Below are 19,452 nucleotides of genomic sequence, written 5' to 3'. Positions count from 1 at the left end.
CTAAGGTTAACCGTGTCCTCTCTTAACCTCTAAGGACTGTTGACTTACCCCCCTACACCATCTAGTACTTTCCTCGGAGCTGGACATCTAGCTGATACTGTAGTGCAAGGAACACCCACACGGCCAGGCCCTTTTTGTCATGTAGTTGCTGGTGTCTGGTTTCAGATAAGATCTGTCTTCTCCTAGAAAGGAGTTGTAAATCTTTTCTCCTTCACAGTTCTATAATCTTTAACAATGTCATATCCTTTGCTATGAATCCTGGTTGGATCTTGCTCGTGTGCCCCTCGGGGTGCTGCAGAGGAGGCAGCTGTGTGATGACAAGTCAACATTTTTCAGTGAGCATAGATGCCAGGTTGTCAGCTCCATAAGGTACCACTAGGGAAAGCACCAAGCCTGGCTTTCTGAGCGATGCCAGGGCTGTCCCATCACTATGCCCAGTGTGGCACACACTCTTCTACAAGGTGGGATGAACCTGTGCCTGTGACTGTCTGTCCCGGGGGTGTGCTACTGCAAACACCCAGAGTCCTCGATGACCTAACCAGGACACTGCAAGCTGGGAAATGGCACAGCCTGTAATCAATGCTCAAAGCCGAAGGCTTTTGAGATTAGAGACTGCCATGGATCTGGGAGCCTGAAGGATACCAGCATGCTCACTGTAGACCTGGGAATTCCAGAAAGGTCCAGCTCTGGGGAGGATTTCCCAGCTTTTTGGATGGGGGCCTGGGAAGCCTCAGGAGCATGAGTTTAGGACAGAATTGTAAAATTCTGGACTGTGCATTTCAAATGGAAAGTGTAAATATAAGCTTTCAAAGACAGAAAAATGCCTTTGTTGAGCTTGATCTGTCTGTAGAGCCATCTCCTTTGCCCTGTTTGTCGGTAGGCAGTCAGCCCCAGAAGATGCAAGGCTGTGCTGTCAGCCGTGCGGCAGTAAGGAGCTGCCTTAGAATGCTCAGAAAGGAAGAGAGGTTTGTTAGTGCTGTGTGCTGATAAACAGATCATTAGCCAAGGATTTAGTGAATACCAGACTTAGTACCTGTTAGTTGAGATGCTTGTGTCTTAAAAATACATGGAAGAGGAAGAATTTTAATAACTATTTCTGTGGGACAACTAGGAAAACAATCGTTGAATAGAAAATGATCTGTTAACAGCATTTTCCATGTGTAGTAGATGCCGTGGTTGGCACAAACTACCTGAAAGGAGGTTGTAGCAAGGCAGGGGTCGGTCTCTTCTCCCAGGCACCCAGTGACAGAACAAGAGAACACAACCTCAAACTGACAGGGTAGGTTCGGAAGAAGGTCTTCACGGCAAGAGTGCTTGGCATTGGAATGGGCTGCCTGGGGAGGAGGTGGAGTCACCATCCCGGGAAGAGTGGCTGGATGAGGCACTTAGTGCCATGGTTTAGTTAATTCGAAGGTGATAGGTTGGGCTCGATGATCTTAGAGGTCTAACCTGGTTAATTCATGCTCAAGAGAACTGAGCACTGTCAGTGAGAATGAAGTACAGACAGCTTCTTTAGGCACTGTTCTGAATTTCAGTGAAATATGCCTGGAATATGCCCTGCAGAGACCAAGATTTTCAAGTCCTGCCATCTTCAGTTGTCTGAATCACAAGTTGCAGTCCAGTGCTTACATCCACTGCTCCTCCTCAGCAGTTCAGCAGAGGACTGCTGATCCGTAGCCTGGCCTGATGAGCAGGCTACTCATCAAGCTGGTACCTTAACTGCCAACTCTGCATCTTCCACCTTGAGCAGCACCAGGTGCTGAATAGATAAGGTGAGAAACACACACCATGACCACTCTGACCAGTGTGCTGTACTTATTAAATGTTGCCTGGGATTTCACAGATTTATAAGTAGAAGCTTTAAGAAATTAAGATCAGTTGACAGGGACAAAATGGGGTCAAACTTAGAAGGGGGACATACATAAACTCCTTCTTTTCTTGTATCCCCAGACCATTCCAGATTCCACAAATCTTTGGCAAGGCCTTAAGCACCTGCAATCCCCAAAGGCAGCCTTCAGTGATGTCCCTCCTCCCCACTTCAGTCCTTATTCTGACAAATCTGCAGCTTGCCAACACATTGCCATCTCTGGTCATAGCCCTCTCTCATTTCTAGGTAGCTTTGTACTTCAGTCACCCAAATCTCTTCATCACCACTGGCTGCTCTTTCCTGATGTTCAGCATGTTCACTGGTGACACCACCAAGGAGATGATCTTCTTATCCCTACATTGAGTCTTTCTCCAGATACTTCTAATCTACATAGCAACTTGTGACTTAGCACAACAATTGATTCTTAGGCCACCTCTAGACTGGCAATATCAGAGTCTTCAGAGGCTCTAACTGGTACCAGCATTTTACATCTGAAACAGGAACATATTACAGCAGAACTAAAAGTAACCTAGTGCCTGCGGATCACCTTGGAAGAGAGGGAAGGAAACCAGCAGAACCACTTTGCATTTATTTTTTACCTTTAGTGCCATAACAGAAAACAAAATCATCTCAGACTTCCTCTTTCAGAGGGAGAAGATATGCCAGAGGGAACACAGATCTATTTCTAGCTTTGAAAATCATTCAGCAAAGGCAGCAGCTCTCTAGACACACTGAACTGCTCTGCTCATCCCCAAATCAATGAAAAGGGCATTTGATGCTGTTGTTAACAGTTCTTACTCTCAAACATCAATCATTCATCAAGGTTGTTGGCCACCTCTTTTTCTTTGGATGACCATTAAATGATTTTTCCTGCTGCCTTTCACTGTAATTTTCATTTTTACCCATCTATGTCTGTGGGTGGTACCTAGGTCTTACACTAGGGAATGTGGTTTTCTTCCTCATCTGAAAAGGCAGAAAAGTGTTGCTGTTATGGAATAATTTCTGTTGAAACAAAGCAAAATACTTCGTCCGAGTTCGGGACAGAGTGCTGCTTTTTTGTGTCCTGCCTGCTATTGTTAGACAGCCTGCCAGAGCTGCCAGGGCGCAGCTGAGTGGGAGAGGTCTTCTCTCTGTGTCCTCGCCTTGCTGCCCCTCAGCCCAGATGGTGCACAGCCAAAGTGACTCATGTTGTCACCTCATTTGCAGCGCCTGCAGCACTCTTCTGGTAACTGGACCTCAGGAAGGCAGGATGGGGCTGAGTCACTGTGCCAAGCTACTGCAGGCTCTCCTGAGCCGCTGGTTTTCCTGCCGTTGTGTGACGTGTTCAGAGGATCTCTTGCTTGTGCTGCTTATTTGTTGTGAGCTGCTTTTTCAGCTTTCCCTCCTTCTGGCCAAATACAGTCTGCTTTTAGGTTTAGATGATAGCACTTGAAATAGCAAGCAGGGAAAGGATACTGCATGTGATTATCTCTAAGCACACAGACGGTTTCTTGCAATAAACCACCAAGAAAGAGGAAGGCAGAGCTGCAGCCAGGGCGTCAGGAACACATGCCAGCACACTGAGAACTCATCCCTAGTTCAAGACTATTGCAGTTATCCCAGGAATGAATCTGGGCACTTAATAAGAGAAATGTTTTATCCTACTCAGAACTGGTGTTGAAGCTTGCTGGGCAGCCATTTAAAGCTCAGCCTTGGGGGAAAGACTGATATATTGGGAGTGCTGTTTGCTTTCCTGATAGCTTTTCTTCAACCTCAAAAGCTGTTTCCTGGGGCCTGGAACCACTGCACTATCTGTTCCAGAGATCAGAGTTCAGCAGAGCTTGGCTGCGTATTGCAAATTCTCTGCAAGCATCTGGAGCAGGCCTGGAGAGCGTTGTTGGATTACTCTGTGCCATACTGTATCTACAGGGGAAAAGCCACTGCATTCTGCATGCATTAGCCTGACTCTGCTGCTCTCCTTTGAGAGAGATGCCAGGTGCACAGGGAGCAGAGTAGTGCTCCTAAATAGAATGGACAATAACCTAACTTCTCTGCCCATCTTGCAGAGCAGTAGGTTTAACCTATAGCAGAGGACAGAATGCTGCAGAGTTCAGCTTCCCATGTTACTCCAGCTTCTCTGTAGGTTAGGACCAAGGGAGCTTTGATTTCTCTCCTCTACAGCTTCCTGCTCTCTTTAGAATTCTTCCAAATGCCTTTTGCTTCTTAAAAGAGGTCTGATGATAATACAGCTGTGCTCTCAGCCACACTCTGCTGACTGCCCACCTTTCAGATGAGAAATCCACTGGGATTTGAATTCTTTTCAGAAGAAGCATTAACTTCTCCTGGGCCTCCTATAAATGCTGGCATCCAAGAACCAGAGCACAAGGGGGAAAAAAGAGGAAGGTTCATAGTACCAGCACAGACTGAATGGTCTCCTGAGAGCTTTCTTTTCTGGGAGTTTCTCTTCCTCCTTTTACTTTGAAGGCAACAAGATAATTTTTGCCCAGGACAGCAATTGTAGCCCTACAGGTAGTGTTCTTTGCTAGCATGTGTGTGATGTGTTTTACAGTTAGAAGCAACTACAGCTCCTGCTTTCGTGAAGTCAGCTGGTGAACCCTGCACATGTTCTTGATGAATGTGTTCTGTAGCCTTCCTTTAATCAGATAACATCCTTCTTTACCCTAATCAGCACCGTGGAGTGGATGGAAGCCAAAAGCTGCTTGACACAGGTGGGAGGAAAGATGCTCCATGTGCTTAAGGGGACTGGTAGAGGTGGTTGGTTTAGTCTGTGTTCCTCATCAAAACGCACTGGCCTGTGGAGCTAGGGCTCCAGAGAGGTTAGCTGGCTTATGACTGCTAGAATTCAGCTTGTCACAGAGTTGATTAGTGTTTGGCCATGCATTTCCTTCTCTCCTGTGAATTACAAGGCAGGAACAAAGTTTAGGTGGGGAAGAAGAGATGCCAAGAATGCGTTTGGAGGGTGCTAGCTATACGTTCTGCAGGCAGATTCCTAAGAGCCAAAGCTGCAAGAGGAACTGCTGCAGCCACAGTTGCAAGACGCTGGCAGAACCTTTGGCACAGACTGAGCATAGGGGCTATAGGGACTACTGAACATGGAACTGCTCACTTGGAACACACTGACCACAGTACTTTAAATTCATGAAGATCTTGAGAGAAGAGCAGTGACAGCAGGTGTTGGGAGCCAAACTGGTACAGTGAGGTATTTTAATTCACATCTTCCAGATCTTCCCATAATGAAGCCCACCCACCTGACAGAGAAAAAAGAACACCCTCTATGTCTTAGAGACCTCTTTTCTAGAAACTCAGTGTTGTCTTCAAATGATATCTAGGGGCTAGATCCTCAAGTAGTGCAGACAGCCATTCCATATTGAGCATCTCACCTAGGAACTGTCATCTTTGTTAATTATGGCCCTTGTCCTCAAACACATTAACACTCATCATATTAACGACACCCAAACTGCACAAACATGGAAGGGATAAGAAGCTGTGAGGCTTGCTCACATCCCAGCACAGTTGGAATATTCATTCTCTTGAGGGGATAGTGCTTAAACTCTTAATTGATAAAAATAATTCCAGTACCATCTAGCGTGATGGATCTCAAGAATAAAACAGGCTTTGCTTGCCATCAGCTTGGATAATGAAGGGAGCCCAAGTAAGAACGATCATCAGTGTAAGTGTCTTTACCTCCAAGTGCCCTAAACACACAGCAGTGCCCCATGGACCCATGGAGCAGCCCTGAGGCTAGCACACTGCTTTGCCCAACAAAGGCACGTCTCACAAGACAGATGTATGGTGGGAAAGCATATCCCCAAGAGAGGGGGACAGGGGCACCTAAACAGCGAAAAGAGGTTAGCATTCCACAGGGAGAGAAGTAAAAAGGCACGGGAATAGCTGTCCTATTGCAGCGAGAGCAGAACAGGTAAGGTGGGGTTAATGAAAGCAGCGAATAATAAAAGGATCAAGAGGAGCAAAGCAGCAGAAGGACAGCTCCCTGCAGCCTGGGAGGTGGCGAGGAGAACAAAAGCCGTTGGGCTGCCTTGAAGATCTTGTTTGTGCCACAAACCCCTGCCTTAACGCAGCCATTCCATTGCGTTATCCTTTGTGCGCTCCCATGACCACGCTCTCTACTTCTTGGGTTTTCCCCTTGAAATACCACTGTGACAAGCCCTGTTCTCATAGCACTTCAGCTACCCTCAGGCGCCTAGGCAGCAGGCAGCCCACCCTTCAGAGGCAGGGTTGTGAACATGAGGACAGTGGTGGTGACATCTGAGCTAAAGAACCTACAGTGAGTCACAGAGGCTGCTTCTTCATATTACTCAGTATCAGTGCGAAATGGAAACCCCTGATGCGGCCCTCAGAACCATCACCAGAGCCTTGGCTGCCAGTGTGGCTAAGACACTGAAATAAAACATCTGCCAGGAGGTCAGTGCTGAAGTTTGCCAGCTTCCAGGGGAATGATTCAGCACAGCAGCTCTCAGGGTGTCAATTTCAGTAAGAACTGAGGGTGGAATTTCTGCTAATGTTACCGGTGGGGTTTTTATTTAGCTCTCTTCTTTGTCAGTAATGAACTTTCTGCCCACATCAAGGATTTCAAGCAGTCACATGAACCATGGAAGACATTCACTCAGGGCACAAGACCTCAAAATAGTTAGATGGCAAACTATGATTGCAGGTCTTGGGTATCAAGGCTGAGTTATTAATAAGGTCACAAAGAAAGCTGACAGTGGAATATACCTCTTGTCTGGACTGTGCCAAATAAAGTATCTGCTTCTGCTCTCCTTTCCCAGCTGTTGCTGCAGTATGTGCAACATGGCAGATCTGTCTTTTGTGACTGTTAGACAGATTCCCTTTCCAGAACGGTGACATTAGAGAAAGCAGAAGGAATCTGAAGTACTTGGCAGAGACAGATACACCCTACACACACATCAGATCCTGGTAAGACAAGTACCGAGGGCTCAGCAGGCAGGCAGTACAGAACAGCTTTTGCTGCTGTTAGACTGGGCAATGAGCAGTGTCAGTAGGCCACGGTTAGAACTCTGCCTTTCAAGCTGATGCACTGGTCCCAGGCAAAGGATGCTTGTGCATTCAGATGGGCTTTGCACAGTGCCATCAAGACAAAACACAGTTTGCATGCCTCTGAACCAGGCTTTCTTTGTTTCTGCAGGATGGATGACATCCAGCTGTGCAAAGACATTATGAACCTTAAGAGCGAGCTGCAGAGCTTGGTAGCCATCCCAGGTAATGGCTGTTTCCAACCCATAGATAACGCTTGGGTGGTGCATGGGTGGGGATGGTATCAGGAACCCTCTGACCCTAACAAGCAGAAATCCTGCTCAGGTTGAGTTTCATCTCTCTTTTTTCTAACCCTTTTCTTCTTCCCCTTTTCCTTCTCATCATTAATCCTGATTGAAATGTTTTTCTGTGCTGTTATTTCACTGCTGCCTTAGCAGCAACTCTGCAAACACCAACATGCACTGCCCTTAGTTCACAAAATAAGCTGCCTCAGCCTCTCTTCATAGGGCTGCTCTCCAGCCCTTAGACTCTGCTCATCTATCCAGCCTGTCAAGATCTCTCTGCAGAGCAAAGCCCTCCTGCCCTCCAGCAGATCAACACTTGCTCCCAGCTCAGTGCCATCTGCACACTTACTAATGGCAGACTTAATTCCCTTGTCCAGATCATTGATAAAGATATTAAACAGGACTGGGCCCAGTACTGATCTCTGGGGGATACCACTAGTGACAGCTGCCAACTGGATGTGGCACCATTCACCACCACTCTTCACCACACACTGTTAACCCAGCCCAAGCTGCAGGCTGTCAGCCTTGCCAGGAGTTTGCTGTAGGAGATGGTGCCAAAGGCTTGCGCTCCCTTGGCAATCTCAAGGGAGACAGAGACTGCTAGCAAGAAAGCACAAGTGCTTGGGATAGCCGAGACAAAGGCAGGAAGGAAGGATCTGTAGCCATCCCTGTGAGCCTGGTGTTTCCCTCCATACGCTGGCTCATTGTCACACCCACGGTTAAATTTCACTTGGTTTAAATGATATGGGAAAGGTTTATGAATCCTAGAAAATAAGAATTGCTCTCCTTGCCTCACCTCATCTAGTTGCAGCTTTCCTATCCATTACTTTTAACTTGGCCTTTTAGAAATGGTTGTCCAGTCACAAAGTCTTAAGCAGAGGCCCACAGACAGCAGCTTCTTTTTAGCACTTAAACCTCAGCAACGTAACAATGAAGGATGCACAGTTCCAGCAGCACCACCTTTTGGCAGGCTCACAAGGTGAATACTTCAGTCTTAAAAGCACAGAAGCTTCTGGCATTCACACAGCACTAAGTGCTGACACAGCTTTGCCTAACCTACACTATCGCTTTCCAGAAACAGGTTCATTGGCAGCTCCTGTTGGCGCAGGCAGCTGTGCTGAGACACCTGCTCTTGGATCCTGGTGGGCATGGAGCAGTCTTTCAGGGCACAGAGGATGCAGTACTTGGCCTGTGTGCTCTGTACTGAAACACATGGCAGGCAGAGAATGGGCCAAGTCATGGCAGTTTCCTGAAGGATACCATAGCAGAGCACATCCTAATCTGGGAAGAGGGCATCTTGAAAGGAAGTAGCTTCTACCTTCATTAGTAAAAGGAGGAGATCCTTTGCTCCATAAACAGAGGCAAAAAGAGGAAAAAGCAGTGATGATTTCAGGCATTCTTCTCTTCTTACTGCTGCAAATTCAACATGATTTGGAGGAATCCTGCATAGGTGACAAATGTGGAAGTCTTGAAACAGCAGCCAAGAAACAGCTTGTAATTTCTCAAAGATAGAGATAACACCTCCCAGACAACGCAGCCTTCTATTACACATTATTTCCTCTGCTGCTGGCACAGCCCATCACTTTAAATTCTCCCAGCAGTGTGACTTCCTGAGTTGAGACTTACAGAATTTCATTATCTTGAAAATACATTCAAGGTACTTTTATCTCAGATGGCAAGGAAGGGATTTATTGCAGAACTGCCAGCAGTAAGCATCCTGAAGCCCATGATCCAAAATTAAGTGGTAATGAACATTACTTTCTAATGTATGGTTTATTTATCTGTTTCAAATATCTTAAAGGTTCCAATCAGCAGCTGTAATATGTCTCAGTCACAACAGACTGCAGGCAGTTTGCCCTCCCTCCCACAACTTACTGTTCTCTAAACAGTTCTACTGCTCAAACTCAGAATTCTTGATTTAACTAAAAGTGGCTTCTCAGCTCATCAGAATTTTCAGCTTTTTGAAACACATAGGGATAGGATTTGCCTCTGGCTTTCTCCTCTCTGCTCCACTTGCTAGGTTAGAAGATTTCTGTCATAAATAAGTTTGCTTTGTAACCTCAAAGTACCTCTCTCTAATCCATAATATTCATGAGATTTCGTTAGTGACAGGCACATCTTTCACACTAGAAAAGCAATTTACAGCCAACCCAGTCCCCACAGCCTGGCCAGTTCTCAGCTGACTTGGGCTTGTGAAGCACAAGGAAAGTGTTTGCACTGCTTTTCCCATATGTTGCTGTTGATGCTGTCTGTGTAGCTGTGCAGCTCGCCTGCCTTACAAGAAAAAGCCAACGGCCAAAACTGTCATGAAACACAAAGAAATCATTCCTTTCAGGGTGGTGAAATGGGGTTTGTACCATGGGTTTTAATGCAGCAGTCCTGGGCTATTGTCTTACTTTGCTTTGATAAAAAACAGAACCAACCCAAAAACTGAAAGCAGTGTCTTGCAGGGTAATTCAACAGCAAAAGTGAGCTTGGCAAGCCCCAGAGTCCCAGAACATTAAGCTGATAAGAGGACAGCAGTTACGTGAAAGACAAAACCAAAAGAGGCAGTGCCCAGAACTTGCTGGTTTTGGTGGCTCTGGTCTGAAGAACCACTGACTTCAGTCAGCAATACATTCTTAGTCGTTTGCTGTGCCCATCCCTCCCATGTCCCAGAACCATAAGCAGTAGTCTCTTTTCTCTGTTTTTGACCAGAAAAAGAAAAAACAAAGATGGAGAAACAAAGAGAGGATGAACTGATTCAGAAGATCCATAGACTGGTACAAAAAAGAGATTTTCTTGTAGATGATGCAGAGGTGGAGAGATTACGGTAAGAGCTGAAAGCAACTGAACTCCTTCATGAGACTGCATGAGCCTAATGCTGCACCGCAGGGAGTGGCAACATTTACATCAGAGGGCGAGAACTGGTCCTTTAAAACCTCTTACCAAGTTAAAAACCTCCTCCTGGTTCCGTAGGAAAACCCTTCTGTAGCTCCTTGTCCCAGTAACGATTGTGCCACCTCATGACCACAAGGGGGTTTGGTCTCTCACCTTGCTGCCGGAAGGCGGCAGGTGTCAAGGACTTTCGGTGCTACCAGAGGATCCTCTTGGCAGAAGAATTAGACACGAAATTGAATTTTCCTAAGAGATGTATTTGTGGACATGGCAGATCTGCCTTTTTAAAAGACAAACCCCAGTGATCATATCTCATAATTAGATTCCCACTGTGCCATAGCAAGGAAACAACCCCCAAATAAACAAAGCAAAACTGCACTCACTAACACAAGCCTACCTAACTCGTCGGCATGAGTTCAGAAGTGCCTTAGCTCAGTTTCTAGCCCACAGGCTGAGAAAGCTGTGACTGTCCAGAGAGGAGTTCATTTCCAGCTGTTACACTGAGCCCAGAGCTCTGCAGGCGCCCAGGGTTTTGCTGTTGCTTCCCCTGCCTCTCTTGGCAGTGAGGCTCAAGGCTCACAGTCCATTTATCCCATCTGACAGTATCTCTTTCAACACATTGAAATTCTTAGCAAAGGACAGGAGAAAAGAAAGCCTCCAGAGTCCTGCCGCTGATCAAAGAGAGCTGGCCAAAGGCAGCAGCTGACAAGAAACCTGAGCTAGTAACAGTCCAGAGCTCTCATCTGCTGCTGCTGTGTGCAAATCACGAACCCCTCAGCAGCAGTCAGACAGTGCAGAGGCTTACTTGTAGGCTACTGAAAACGTGCTGCCGTGCACCATGCAGGTGTGAATGTATCAGTGTCACTTCACAGTCACAGACAAGCACGAGGCTTCTCTTTCAGTCTGTTGCTGGTAAAACCTGCTTTTGCTCTAAACCAAGACATTCGGCCAGCACACTCTGTGTTAATATTTAAGTGAAAGAACCATCTTGGAAATAGCGTTGACAGATACAGCCAGGGTTAGTTACTTTGGTCCTAATGTGGTCATCTTCTGGCAGAGGGAATAGGCAGGGACACCTCCCACTAGAACAGCTTGCTCAAGGCCTCATCTAACCTGGTCTTGAACACCTCCATAGGCAATCTGTGCCAGTGTCTCACCACCTTCACTGTAAAGAGCTTCTTCGTAATGTCCAGTTTCAATCTCCCCTCTGCAATTTAAATCCATTCCTCCTCATCCTGTCATTACAAAACCTTGTCAATAGTCCCTCCCCAGCCCTCCAGTTGGCACCCTTCAGATACAGGAAGGCCACTCCAAGGTTGTCTCAAAGCCTTCTCCAGGCTGCAGAGCCCCAACTCTCTCAGCCTGTCCTCATAGCAGAGCTGCTGCAGCCCTCTGAGCATCTTGGTGGCCTCCTCTGCACTGGCTCCAAGAGTTCCATGTCCTTCTTGTGCTGGGGGCTCCAGAACTGCACCCAGGACTGCAGGTGGGGTCAGAGGAGAGCAGAGCCAAGGGGCAGAATCCCCTCCCTGTCCCTGCTGCCCACACTGCTCTTGCTGCAGCCCAGCACAGGGTTGTGTCTGGGCTGCACTCACACTGCAGGCTCATGTGGAGCTTTTCATCACCCCAGACCCCCAGGTCCTTCTCCTTAGGGCTGCTCTAAGCCATTCCCCACCCAGCCTGGAGTTGTTCTTGTGCTTGGGATTGCACTGACTCAGGTGCAGGACCTTACACTCGGCCTTGTTGAATGTCACGAAGTTGGTCTAGGCACAGCTCTGCAGCCTGTCCAGGTTCCTCTGGATGGATCCCTGCCCTCTAGCATGTTGACTGTGCCACACAGCTTGGTGCCATCTGCAGCTTGCTGAGGCTGCACTCAGTTCCCAGTGTCCATATCACTGACAAAGACGTTAAACAGCACCGGTGACAGCACTGACCCCCGAGGGATGCCACTTGTCACTGGTCTGCAGGTGGACATTGTGCCATGAGATCCAGTACTTTGTCAGAGTGGCCCTTTAGAAAATGAGTAATGCAACCACAGCAGTGCAGATCCTCTGCATTACGCTGTAGAGGAAGCATGTGGCCAGTTTAAAGTCACAGAAACGTTTATTTTCCAGGGCTGGAAAAGAGCTCTAACTTCATTGTCCAGCTGTAACCCAACTACCGCGACCCTTAAACTGTATCCTTGGGCACTGCATTGACAGCTTCTTGAACACCTCCAGGATGGTCTCTGCCACACTACCACCTCCATGGGCAGCCTGTTCCCACCTCTCACCACTCTCTCACTAATAAAGTTTTTCCTGATGTCCAAACTAAACCTCACCTGGCACAACTTCAACCTGTTTCCTCTCATCCTGTTGCTGGTTACTTACGAGAAGAAACCGCCTCACTTCACACCAGCCTCCTTTCAGGTAGCTGTAGAGAGCAGTCAGATGTCCCTTATCAGACTAAACAACCCTAGCTCCTGCAGCCACTCCTCGTATGATGGCCTCCAACCCCTCACCAGCCTTGCTGCTCTTCTCTGGGCACATACTAGGGGTTCAGTAGCTTTCCTATGTACATTATGGTTTAAGCCTGCTGAGTAGGGAGTACAACGAATCCAACACTATCAGAAACAAGGAAGAGAACCTTGGGGGAAATCTTGTCTCTGGATTCTACAAAACCTTTGTTATTACTGGTTTCAGTTAGTTCTTTTGTAGGCAGCAAAATTAAGTGTTTGAAAGAACAGAGACTGAGCTGTTTGCTAGTGTTTGACCCTTGCTCCCTAGGTGTTACTATCCTGTTTGCAGAGCGACCAGTGTTATTTCTGTAACATTTTCATTTTTTCCACCAGAGAGAAAGAAGAGGACAAAGAGATGGCTGAGTTCCTGCGCACCAAGTTAAAACCCTTAGACAAAGCAACACCATCTCCTACCAGTGAGTTCCCAAGCATTCACAGGAACGATAGCACAACCCGATAAGGAGACGGCTGGCTACAAGAGCATTTCCAAAGGCCAGGCTGGGCCAGCCTCTGCCAAAAGCTAGGGTAATCCAGCTAGGTGGGCCTGGGACAAGAGAGGACGTCGGCAGTTGCTGGCCCCTGGAATTCAGATGCTTCAAACTGACTCCAATCCACCGACGGCCTCTTTTGGAGGCTGTGTCTGTTTAAATATGCCAAGTGTACTTGCGGACACGTTGCCACAACTAGCTTCTGTAAGCAGCTAGGCTTTTGCCAACTGTTTTCACATCTGGTTCTGCAGAAATACCTGGATAAAAACCCTCCTAAGATACATGCTAGCATATCAGAAGCAAAGTCTGCCTGTTAGGTTGCAGGCAAGACAGAAACTTGAGGAAAGGCTGCAAAATTCCACAGCTGCCCCAGATTTCTTACATCTTAACAGCATAAATAGGCTTTTTGAGCACCTAGCCCAAATCACTCATTGACAGAACTGCAAACATGCTAATTTCTCAGAAACTAGGCTGACTGCATGATCCCTTGGAAGCTTTTAGCTGTAACTCTCAAACAAAACAGTTACAGCATAAGCTCTAAAAGTTAACAGACTGATTTCTGATTTTGACTTGTCTTAAACTGAGCTCTTAGGCAGAAAGATAAAAGAGTGGTGCCCTTAGAAGGGGAGGTAGGTCCACCAGCTGTATCCAAACACATGGCCATTTTGCACTGGTTAAGATCTCACTAAGAGTTGCCAGAGGGACGTGTAATGACTCTGCACTTCAAATACAAGGTCGACAGAGACGTTTTAAGATGCATCGCTAGTTATTTACACTCTCTTAGTCACTCACAGAAAGCATGACTCATTTCCCATGTTCTTTTACTTCATGTCACTGCTTATAAATGCACCATTAAACAGAAACTTTTCATCGTGGAAAACCAAAACATACCTTTATCCTGTTCTCCTAATTAGTGCATCCAGTTGAAACAAGAGTAACGTTTAGCAACACTTCTTCAGCTCCTCGGTTGTGGGGGTTTAAGCACAGTAAGATGACTTTCTGTGGAAGCACCTGTTACCTGACCCCAGGATTGTGATCAGAGTTACCTGGGCTGAACAAGATTCAGGAAGTTTGGTCTCCCGTGGAGATGTCTGGGTTCTTTAGCTCTTAGCTGCTTCCCTTGCAGAGATAAGCTTTCCTGAGCAGATAAAACCTGCTTGCCAGCTTGGCTGTTACCTAAATGCATTAAAAAGATGAATCAGGGTTTAGGGGGCAGGGCAAGGAAAAGCTTGCATTCTTTGAGCCAGAAGTGGGAAGGAATAGTTTGACCAGCTCTTGGTTTTAATGGTGTCCTCTTTTGAATATTGCAGGCAGCCCAGCAGAAAAGAAGGCAGAGCCTCCTCCAAGCAAGCCCACCATTGCCAAAGCAGGATTGGCTATCATTAAAGATTGCTGTGGGGCCACACAATGCAACATCATGTAGCTCTGGGCTCTCTGCCGCGTTTGTCTTCTCAGATGTTTTCAGTGAATGAAACTACGGTGAGGGGAACCAACAGCATCCTGCTGAGAGATTCAAGAGCGACTGATCCAACAGTAGCAGATGGAATGTAGGAGGGCAGGGTCTTCACTGTTGCATGGATCACTTAACACGCATGCCTAAAACCAAAAGAAATCTATTTAGTGCTGTCCAGTGACCAGAAAAGATCTGAAGTAGAATCAACAAAAACATCCCAGTGACAAAGGTGAAAAGAGGGTCGATTTCATCTAGAGAGGTGGCAACCAGCAATTTTAATGGGCCATTACTCTAAGAATGTGCACTTCTCTTCCTTGCCAAGCAGCACTCCAGTTGCCGAAATAGCCTCTTCTGGCCAGCTTTCAAAACAAGGAGCAGCGTTGTCTGTAGCACGACTGGTGGATAGAGCAGCTTCAGGATAACTGATGTTGCACACAAAGTACTTTAACTGGCGTGATGTTCAACTACCTTGTTGTGGAGTTTTGCTTCCAGTTCTTCCTAAAGAGGATCAATGACAAAGATGCTGCAAGTAGAGATAGGCCTTTCTTATATCCCACGTGATTTCTGAATTACCAAAGTCAAATTAGTATTGCTTGCACCAGGGAAAAGAAATCTGTGGCAAAGCTTTAGCAAGCACAGCTACAGTAACCTGCAGATAGACGGTGCAGTCTAAAGCTGTGTCAGTTCTCTTTTAGCTCTCCACCTTACGTGGAGTCTGAGAAACGCTCACCCAGGGCGTTTTGTCCGTTGTTAGAAGTTATGTGCAGCATGAGAAACGTATCCTCGGTAGGTGGCTGGGAGGAGAGTGGAAGACAAACAAAATGTAACTAATATTTAAGCAGTGCTCAAAACAACTACATGACCTTAAGAAATACAAACTGCTAGGCATAAGAAGACACTAACCACCCAAGACAAACTGACGACTAGACAAAAGTATGAGTACGTACAAACACACGAGTAGATATTTGTAGGGAGGTCACATTCTACACAAAAAGGGTTTAAAATGAAGGGAAATGCAGAATGCCTGTGCTTCACCACTAAACGTGTTTCTGGTCTCTATGCAGATTAAAACTTGTGGAATCTACTGTCTTTATATTAGCTGTCAGTAGCTGGTTTGTCTGTGTGATGGTATTCCATATAAATGTACTGTGACAGGTGTAAATAGTAAAATAAATGTATATGGATCTAATGTGAAAATCTCAGGCTTAGAAATAAACAGATGTGAGCTATTCCCCAGATAAAGCTGCTCAAGAGGGAAATCCCATTTTAAGAAGCTAGGTGAGGTGTGCACTTAAAGCCACCCTTAGAAATCAAAAAACCAAGAGGTACCTGAAAGGGATAAACAGTGACACTGCCTAGAAGTATCTTGCTGAGGCTCAAGGAGAACCATCTAAAGTAACTCAGGCTGTTCTCATACAAGTGGACGCTCATGCCGAGTGCTGGAGCGGTGCAGTGAAGAACGTTCACCTTTCCAGAACCCTTTGTTTCAGCATTGCAGACCCGCTCGAGACAGAATTTACATCAAGTCCCCTAAGGTTTAAGGATCAGAGAGTCAAAACCACAGGTGGTTTCTACCACGACATGCAGCACTTAAGCGGCTTTGACCAAAGACACGGGCAAGAGGACCGAACGTATCCAAAGGCTGAACAACCACTGACAGTTACTGCCTCCTTAGCGATACCTACAGCGGCACATTAAGCGCTGCAGCACCTGTGTACACTAGCAGGGGTATGGGGAAAACTGCTTCTTTGGAAGAACACAGACTGGAGAGGAAGAAATAGTCCCTGGCTTCTGCAAAATTCAGCAGCCTCTGGAAGTGGCTAGTACCCAGTTGAGACCTGAGGGGGTTACCAGAATCTTTGGACACAGGCAGATAGTCAATGCCATTAACAAAAGCAGATGGAATTTAGCAGGGTGGAAATCTGGTGAAGCACCAAAGTCTTAGAAGGATCAGCTCCTGCAACCAAGTAGTGTGAGTGCTGGTAAGTACCAGGGTACTGAAAGGAGGACTTGGCAGTTTGTGTAAGGCAAGGAGTGAGGCTATGCTGATGACTGGGGCAATGCCTGCATGCTGCACACAGTCTGTAGTCTCTGGAGAAGAAAAATCAGTAGAATGTGGGTTTGTATGAAAAACATTCATCAACAGGAAACACAGCAACACTCGAGCCCCCTCACTTAATTAAAATGAAGAGAAAAGGCAGGAGGTATGAATATTTACTACTGATACACAGTCCCTTTGAGGATTCCAACTGCAGCAGTAGTAATGAGAGTGAACTTCAGTTTCAGGAGTTCTGGCCTGCTCAGCTGGAAGGCTTTGGTTGTAGCCAGCAAACGCTTGAGCCTTGTTTTTATTTGGGTGGGTTTGAGCAGCTTGCCTGCAGTGTATGAGCAGTTCCTTTAGAAGGGGTGAGTGATGCTGCTTAGCAATATAAAGTCCTGGAAGTTTGAGACTGTGAGGTCAGGTCTCAGCTGCCTTCTACAGTAGCTTATAGTGCTGTCCATCCAGAACACAGTGCCCTGATGGCTCATTTCAAGCATAATGGTTATAATTAAAACAAATTAAACTTAGGAAGGAATAAAGTATGTAGAAATCTTCATCCTTGTTTTTAAAAAGCAGGGAGTATTCCCAAGAACTTCCACGGTCTCGTGAACATAGCACCTTGCACACTCCCCACGTGGAAAGCCAACAGGCAATACCAGACCAGCCCCTTTAGGTGACTGCACCAAGTGAGTGGCATCGTTTCAGAGAGGAGTGCTGATATCTCTCACTGTCTGCAAAGACTGAAACACCCAACAGACCTGGAAATCCTGGCTGGCACTTGCAAAAGAAGGCAGGGCCTCTTAAAAAAAGTCCATCTATGGTGCATTTAACAGTACTTCCTCTGTGAACTGGTAAACATGGAAAGGATCTTGGTCAAGTACTAATTATTGATTCCACCAGCAAAAGGTTCGCCTCTAGGCCTCCTGAATCTCTGCAAAGTTAAATGTATTGTCAAATAAACTAAGCTGCTGTTATAGTACACATGTGTTTGTTGTTAAAGGAAAGAAGTGGTTGTGGAGTAGAGTGGGATGCACTTAGCTCTGCTGCTATTTTGGAAAAGAACAGGATTATTATTCTACAAGAAAGGAATAATTTGGGTAAAGGAGTTTATGTCCATGACTTGTCTCAGAGAGGAATGAGGAAGTGTCTCAGAGTAGCACTTCATTTACATTTGAGCTTGCATCCTTTCCAGCATTTTGTAACTAGAGGCAGTTATTTGCAGTGATGCTTTACGTGAGGTTGAGCAAACTGTGGTAAGATGCTACAGGATGTATATATTGATACCTAAAAGTCCTGATCAGTTAGGGAAAGAAGTGGATAATAAGAGACTGGATCATGTAGAAGACTGAACTTTCAAATCTGCTTTGACATGCTGTCCCCCTCTAGGGCCACAAGCTACCCCAGACTAGAGGACAGACATGATATTTACTCCTTTGGGGGATTAAAAATGGAGATGATGCAACACTGATTGGAAGTTTAAAGGGAGATTCTGTTTGCAAGTAGATACGTACAGAAGGCAACCAGGCAGAATGAATACATTCACAAACTGGGACAAGTCTGTCAGACTAAAACCTAGAATCCTTCACCCCTTCCACCTTCAACAGGCCTGAGCTCAGGCCTACAAGATCTCAGCAGGATGCAGCTCAAAGTTCCCTATCATCCAGAAGCCACCTCCCCTGCACGCAGCATGGGGTGAGTAGGGACATGCTCTTGCTGGAGAGAGCAGCGAAGGGAGGAGAGGAGGACGCTCTCAGCCGGGTACTGCCTTGTAAACTGTGGCACTAGAATACAACATTACAATGCTTTAGACAGGCTCACTCCAGCTGAACAACTTCCAGTGTAGCATTTCCAGCTTACAGGAGACAGCTTCCACACAGGAAGTACCAGGAGCGATGAGCAACAGTGCACAGAACTATTTCTGTCTCCACTTAGAAAGATGAGAAATTCCATGGTCTGGAGCTACGTGCCTGGTTTCCCTAACATGCCCAGAGTTCCACTGAACCAGTCTTTCGAGCCTAGTACACAGCTGGGTTTGAAATTGATTAAAGCTTTTCTTTGTGAAACTTTCCTGCATGGAAACTTGTCAGCACACCCTTGCCACTTGCTTATGCACCTCCAGGCCAGAAAGCCCCTCTGATGACCTGTTTTTATTTCATGAGAAGAGTGACACAGCCTTGAAACCAGGCTCACCTATGTTATCATACCCAGGTGCTGCAAGGGGCTTTTCTCATGTCTGCTGTAGACTTTCACAGCTACCAGAAGAACAGAACAGAATTTGTCGTGCTGCCTAAGATGCTCCAGCAAGTTTCTATAAATGGCCTGCCCTTCCTTTTAAAGAGTGATATATTATTTATGGAGTGTCTCCTGAGAAATAAGGGGTTTAGATAGTTACTTTAAAATGGCTTACTGGACAAGCAAGTACATGGTCAGGTGAATACTTACCTGCAGCAGGCCTAACTCTAGCAGATTATTCCACTTAACAGTTCCATTAAGTGACATGGTGTAGTTAAAGCCACAAAAAGAAAGTCAGGAGTAGCTGATGCAGCTCTTTTGTCCATAAAGCTGTGAGATGACAGAACAGTACAAGGTAGTTGCAGAATAACTTTACTTCAGAGTCTAACAGAAACAAAGGGAAGTTTAAAGCACTCTAATGAAGCTGCAAAGTAGACTTCTTGCTGGATGTGCAGTTCCAGGATAGTTACTACCTCCAGCAAGTTGGAAAACAAGGCACTAGAACTCAAAAGTGACTTTGCTTCATTGCACAGCAAAATTCCAAATGCCATCATGCACATCAGTTGTAACCTTTCAGAGGGGGACTGAAACTCAGGGAAAACAACACCTCCACCCCATGGCACTAGTGTTTTCCTTTAGTCAGATCAACACTATCACTTCCTCCCAGAAGACACACTAAACATTATGTTGTACTGCATTGGTT

At 46.2% G+C, this 19,452-nt stretch overlaps 1 protein-coding gene across 1 annotated transcript in view; it reads left to right on the top strand.

Annotated features, from left to right (window-relative positions):
* The window catches only part of BMERB1 (bMERB domain containing 1), a 38,378-nt gene extending 20,882 nt beyond the window's left edge, over positions 1 to 17,496 (top strand). The window contains exons 3-6 of the mRNA XM_064153906.1: positions 7,032 to 7,105; positions 9,862 to 9,976; positions 12,869 to 12,951; positions 14,334 to 17,496. Of these exons, the coding sequence (XP_064009976.1) occupies positions 7,032 to 7,105; positions 9,862 to 9,976; positions 12,869 to 12,951; positions 14,334 to 14,446 (385 nt within the window). The 3' untranslated portion in view covers positions 14,447 to 17,496. The remainder of the gene's footprint in view (positions 1 to 7,031; positions 7,106 to 9,861; positions 9,977 to 12,868; positions 12,952 to 14,333) is intronic.
* Positions 17,497 to 19,452: the final 1,956 nt, after the last annotated feature.

The sequence above is a fragment of the Pogoniulus pusillus genome, chromosome 13 (genome assembly GCF_015220805.1).
Source record: "Pogoniulus pusillus isolate bPogPus1 chromosome 13, bPogPus1.pri, whole genome shotgun sequence".
NCBI classification, from domain to species: domain Eukaryota; kingdom Metazoa; phylum Chordata; class Aves; order Piciformes; family Lybiidae; genus Pogoniulus; species Pogoniulus pusillus.
The sequence above is the reverse complement of the archived record's forward strand: the minus strand, read 5'-3'. Positions and strand labels throughout refer to the sequence as shown.